General features: G+C 51.8%; 1 protein-coding gene across 1 annotated transcript; it reads left to right on the top strand.

The window, feature by feature from the left end:
* The first annotated feature begins 3,282 nt into the window (after positions 1-3,282).
* Positions 3,283-4,569, top strand: LOC136786760 (feather keratin Cos1-2-like). The gene is made up of 2 exons (XM_066981570.1): positions 3,283-3,406; positions 3,786-4,569. The coding sequence occupies exons 1-2, from the start codon at positions 3,305-3,307 to the stop codon at positions 4,119-4,121; spliced, it is 438 nt and encodes a 145-aa protein (XP_066837671.1). The 5' UTR covers positions 3,283-3,304; the 3' UTR covers positions 4,122-4,569.
* Positions 4,570-5,746: the final 1,177 nt, after the last annotated feature.

Genomic DNA, 5,746 nt, shown 5'->3' with positions numbered 1-5,746 from the left:
ACTGCCTCCCTCATTGTCTGTCATGAAGCAGGAGCATCACAACACTGGAGAAGTTGGGCGCCAGTTATGTTCAGGGAGATGTTGACAACGGGGTGGTGTAGAGGAGGGAATATGACCCCAGGAATGACACAACTGCAGCCAAGTGAGAATGAGTGAACAGTGTCTTGTGTCTCCTCGTAGGTCTATGTCCAGAGGGACACCTGGAGCACCCTGCAGGAGCTCAAGGAGGACAGGAAAACTAGTGGTGCTATTGTATTCAAGGAGCACACCAGTCCAGAAGCTCTCAGCAGAGGCTAGCTGTGTGATGGGTAGCAAGTCCCAGAAGAAGCTGCCAGTGACTGTGTAGGGCCAGTGCAGGGCAAACAAAAGGGTGTGCCACTTGTGCCAAGGAGGACAGCAGGAGCTCAGCCCAAAGGCCTCCCACCAGACAGGCACACACCTTCCCTCCCATGGCACTGGAGTACTGCAGTGGATGGCAGATGGCCACAGATCAGTTGTAGGCCATTAGTGTGAAGAGGAGATCCCAGTTTAGGCTCACTAGTGGGTGACGAAGAGCCAGACCACACAGCTAGAGAAGTAAATAGCCCTCTCTGCAGAGAAAGCATCTAAAACCATAAGTGGCATCCTGACCAAGACATGGCACATGTCAGTGAAAGGAGCAGTTGCCAAAGACAAACTACATGGGAGGGTGCAAGTGCTGGTTAGGCACCACCATCACCATCACTGGTGTATTCCCACTCTGGATCAAGAGGTAGATGTCTGAGACCAGGATGAAGAGCAGCAGCTCTCAGCTCTCAGACAAACCCAGCAGCAACAAAAGAAAGCACTCTGTAGGCCTTCCCCCACCCCTATGGGATGACAGCGGCAGCAGGAGGAAGGAGGAGATGGAGTTGCTGTTCAGGATTTATTGTCTTCCACCACTCGATATCTCCTGGACGAACAACACAGCAGGGCATCAGCAAGCCAGAATGTTCTTGCAGAGACAGTAGAAGGTAAGATCACAACCCTGGACCTCAGGAGAGCAGCCTTTGGTCTCTTCGCTGTGTGTGTACACCTATCTCCGTGTGTGTGTGCCTGAGTATACTTCAGGATGCATCTAAGAGTGCCTGTGTGTGCACCCATGAGTTCATGCATCTTTCTACATGAGCAGCAGTGTGCGTTTGTGCTGTTCTCTCCACCCGCTTTTGATGTCATGAGTGATATCGGTATGAGATCAAGGGTCACACTGGGATTTAACAGAAATAGTGATCTAGGAACAGCATCCCACCAAGGCTGAGACGTGGTGACTGTGCATGTTGCCCCATGCTTCCTGAGCAGTCCCAACTAGAGGCTGTCTGAAAAACCCTCCAGATGATCACAGGCTGCACCTCCAGCACCCACATAGTCCAACCCTGTGTTCAGAGCAGATCTCATCAGATCAGGTTGCTCAGGATCAAGTCCAGGCAAAGTCTGAAGTCTTCCAAGGATGAAGGTCCTTGGCAATCTGCTCCAGGACTCAACCACCTTCAGGGTAAATATTTCTTCCATATATCTAACTAGAACAAAGCATTTCTGAACTTGCACCTAGTGGCCCCAGTCTAAGTACGCTTCATCTCAGGAGTCCAGCTTCATCTCCTTTGCATCTTCCAGTGAAGTGGAAGTAGACAATACAAATGTCTGTTTGGCTTTCCCCGTGATGCTCACAGGGTCTGTCCTTCCTCCCAAAGCACAGCAAAACCAGGACCCATGTTCCTCTGATTCAATGCCACTTCTGTGCAAGGTTTCAGCCCCTGCATGACTCAGCACCAGGCCTATGAGTCAAAAAGTATGTGTGGCATTGGTTTCCCCATGGGGGACCTCTGTCCCACCCCAGACTCCACTGACAGCACACTGGCGGCAGATCCATGCAGGGCTGGGCCTTCTCGAAGAGGGCAGGATTTCTCAGCCTTTCTCCCTGTACATAAAGCTAATGCCATCCTTTTGAGGAACATTAGAGCCCCCTCTTTTCCTTCCCCTTTCACAACTTTACTGCTGAATGTGACATCATCCAGTGTGGAATAGCCTTTTGGACGGTTTAGGTCAGCTGCCCTGGTGATGTCTCCTCCCCACCTTTTGCCCACCTCCTGTCTCCTGGCTATGGGGTGCTTGGAGAGAGTCTTGATGCTGTGCCAGCACTGCTCCACTATAGCCTCAAAATTGGTTAGATGGCAGTGCTGTTCTAACTCCAAGTGCAGAGCACAACACTCAAGTGGCTGCTGTGGGGAATGTTAACTCTGTCCCAGGCAGCCGCAGTAGAGGCAAGTTCCCACAAGAGAGGAACATGTGCTTGAACATGACACAGTGTGCACTCAGCTGAGGCCCCCCTGGGAACAACCCGAGCAGAGTTTCTGGGCAGCATCTGGGTGAAGTACACTCTTTGATGTGGTACCCAGAGTGACTGCGCAGAGAGGGGACGTGGACTGGGAGTCTTGCAGAAGTCACTAGAGCCAGGGCTCTTGGGAAGACATGTCAGCTTTCTTGGGCCTTGCACTTAGAGCTTAAGAATCCCATTTGTTAGTGTGAGTAGCAGTGGTAAGGGAAAGTGCTGGAGTGCCCCTACTGATCAGCGGTGGGTGTCATGCAGAAATAAGCTTCCACCAGGTATGGAGAAGATGTATGATTATTTTATTTTTTATTTTTTAAATAAAAATGGCAGGCACAATGGTATGGGAGTGAAGAAGGAATTCGCTATGGACAGTATCTGCACTGTGTGTCTTGGGAAAACGCATCTGGCTCTGTCTGATGCTGCACAAAAGCAGGGTTCCAGCACCTGAAAGATTTACTCACTGTCTATATTCCTCTTCTTAATCTATCGTACAAAAACAGACACGATTTCCTGTTGGGCCTTTCTTTTGAGATCCAGAAAGGCCCCGCGCAAACTCTCCCCCCATACAGACATCCCTGGGTCAGAGCAGGAGGAGGCAAAATTGCCAGCAGGTTCTGCACAGGGGCAGTTTTAGGTAGGGTAGGGTCACAGGCAGGAGCTGGGACACCTCTGGCCAAAAGGGCCCCAAAATACCCCTAAAGAGTCATCCAGGCTACCATCATTTGCCTTTACTGGACTCTTCCAGCACGTGACTCTTCTGCCCACACTGACGTGTGTTGCCTGGAAATACTTGGGCCTCCCTACCTGCCACTCAGAAGTTGCCTTCTCTGGGGCAAAAGCACAGCATAAAGCAGGAAATGAAAAACAGCATCACAGGAAGGCAACACACAGCCCATATCATTAGGTGGGATGTTTTGCATTCAAGAGGAGCTTGTCAGAAAACAGTCCCTGCTTCAAGGGATGCCTCTGGACATGGGGCAGCTAAGGTCCACTATAAAAGCCAGCCCATCTCCATGCTCTCTCATCCACTTCTCTGGCCTTCTTCTCGTGAAGACTCAGCAGGTGAGTGTGAAGCCCCTTCTCGTTCCCATCATCCTCCAAAAGCAGACCTCAGCTCCATGGACCTCTCAGCTGCTATCAGCTGTGTTCCATGCCAAATCTTGGGGCTGTTGGTTGTGGGAGAGTCAAGGGGTAGAAGGTTTGTCATGGAGGAAGGCTGAGCCTTTACTATGATGGCTCCTGTGCTAGGGTCTAGGTTGTAGCCAGATAGGCTCTGGTGGTTCTTTTTGGGCCCTGGCAGGATGAGGCCAAGAAGCGCTGGCACATCCATGCAGAGCCTCCAGCTCTCAGCACTGCCTGTGCCTTGGTTCCGTCAGGGTGTGGTGACATGCTTTTCCTCATTCATCCCCATGTTCTTCTTCCTCCCTGTCCTCTCTCCCAGGTGCACCTTCTGCCCCCAGACATGTCCTGCTATGACAAGTGCCAGCCGTGCCAGCCGTGCCAGCCCTGCGGCCCGACCCCGCTGGCCAGCAGCTGCAACGAGCCCTGCGTCAGGCAGTGCCAGAACTCCACTATCGTCATCCAGCCCTCCCCTGTGGTGGTGACCCTGCCCGGCCCCATCCTCAGCTCCTTCCCGCAGAACACTGCTGTGGGATCCTCTACCTCTGCTGCCGTTGGCAGCATCCTCAGCTGTGATGGAGTCCCCATCAACTCTGGATGCTGTGACCTCTCCTGTATTACCAGCCGCTACTGTGGCAGCAGGTGCCGCCCCTGCTAAAGATGCCAGACAGTGCCCCAGACCAGGACCCCAGGAACTCAGAATATGCTGCTGGACAAAAATGGACAGAAGAACAAACTTTGTGTTGTTGTATTAAGAGGAGCTGACCATCTCTGGCTTGTCCTGTAATGACAGACAGGCAGGGGCCAGCCTGGCTTCTCTGACAACATAGACAATGTCTACCTTTCCTGTTTTCCACTTACTCACTCTTTTTCTCTCTTTTCTTTGTTGCCCTCTGCTTTCTCTGAGGGCCCCAGAAACCAGCCTGGTGTGACCTGCAAGTCTCTCTCCATTTGTGGGCCAGGTAGATGGATGCCCTGTGGGAACTGTGCTGTAGGAGAAGCTGAAAAACTTTTGTCTGTTCCTCCTGCTCTCCACTCCCAGGGCCTCTTCTTGGAGTCACCTCATTTCCCTCCTGAGATTCAATAAACATTTGCAGCAACTGTGAGTGTGTCTTGGTCTGGTCTTTCCATCTGCATAGAGATGGCTAAATGAGAAAGCCATTCCTTACTGGGAATTAGTTGTGGCCAATGCCTCACTCCTCTAGGCGTTGGAGGGTGGGGCACACTGCAGCAATTCATCTTTCAGGCACTGTGTCTTGAAGCTGAGGAAGACATCCCTGGTTCCTCCACAGCCAATGGACACCAGTCCTTGACTCATGACGTCTCCACCTAGACACAGTCCCTTGATCTTGGAGGCCCCAAATCTTGGGGAAGAGTGTTCCTCTTGCTTTGGGTGGAGCTGTGTTGGGGACGGAGGCTCAGACAAAGATGTTCCCAAAGGATTGCAGTAACTGGGAATGGGTAATTGTCTTGGGGATGGCCCTCTGTCTCTACTCCACTTTTCCCTCTCTTCCACCACCTGATCATGAGTGGCATACCTGGGCATGGAGAGGAGGTACAGCTTCCTTGTGTGTCCCGATCACCTTTCAGCACAGCATCTGACATGGCCTACCATTTGCCAGGATGTGAAAGACTGAGGGGATACACAAGTTCATACTGCCGACAGCTATAGCAGGGAACCCTCTGCTCCCCTCCAAGCTCTCTGTGAGGTCCCCAGAAATGAGCCTGGAGTTACCTTCTAGCCTCTCCCCACTTGTGGGTCCAGTTAGATGGATGTCCTGTGTCAGTTCTGCCATAGGATGATTTTTGTCTGCTCCTGATGCTCTCCGCTGTCGGGGCCTCCTCTTGGAGTCACCTCATTTCCCTCCTGAGACTCAATAAACATTTGCAGGAACCCTGATTTTGTCCCTGTCTGGTCTTTCCATCTGCATAGAGATGGCCAAAGGAGAAAGTCGTTGCTTCCGTGGGAATTTTGGTGTCCTTCAGATGTCTGCCTTCAGAATGGTACTCTTTCAGGTCGTTATCAACCTGCTCCACTGATGGTTCCCCCATGGGCTGCATTGTGGAGATCTGCTCCACTGGGGTACCCACGGGTTGCAGGGATACAACCTGCTCCTCCATGGGCCTCTCCACAGGCTTCAGGGGAACTTCTGCTCTGGCACAGTGAACCATCTCCTGCCCTCCTTCTTCACTGACCTTGGTGTCTGCATGGCTGTTTGTCACTCCTCTCTCTCCCAACTGCTGTTGTGCAGCAGGTTTTTTATTTTTATTTTTTTATCTTTC

Source organism: Anser cygnoides, chromosome 22, assembly GCF_040182565.1.
Source record: "Anser cygnoides isolate HZ-2024a breed goose chromosome 22, Taihu_goose_T2T_genome, whole genome shotgun sequence".
Lineage (NCBI taxonomy): Eukaryota > Metazoa > Chordata > Aves > Anseriformes > Anatidae > Anser > Anser cygnoides.
Note: the sequence above shows the minus strand (reverse complement) of the source record. Positions and strands in the feature narration are given on the sequence as shown.

Bases quoted from the DNA above. Each gene is read 5' to 3' on its own strand.
- LOC136786760 (XM_066981570.1), top strand. From the start codon at position 3,305: ATGCCTCTGGACATGGGGCAGCTAAGGTCCACTATAAAAGCCAGCCCA. The intron at 3,407-3,785 runs GTGAGTGTGAAG...CCTCTCTCCCAG, and splicing joins TTCTCGTGAAGACTCAGCAG to GTGCACCTTCTGCCCCCAGA.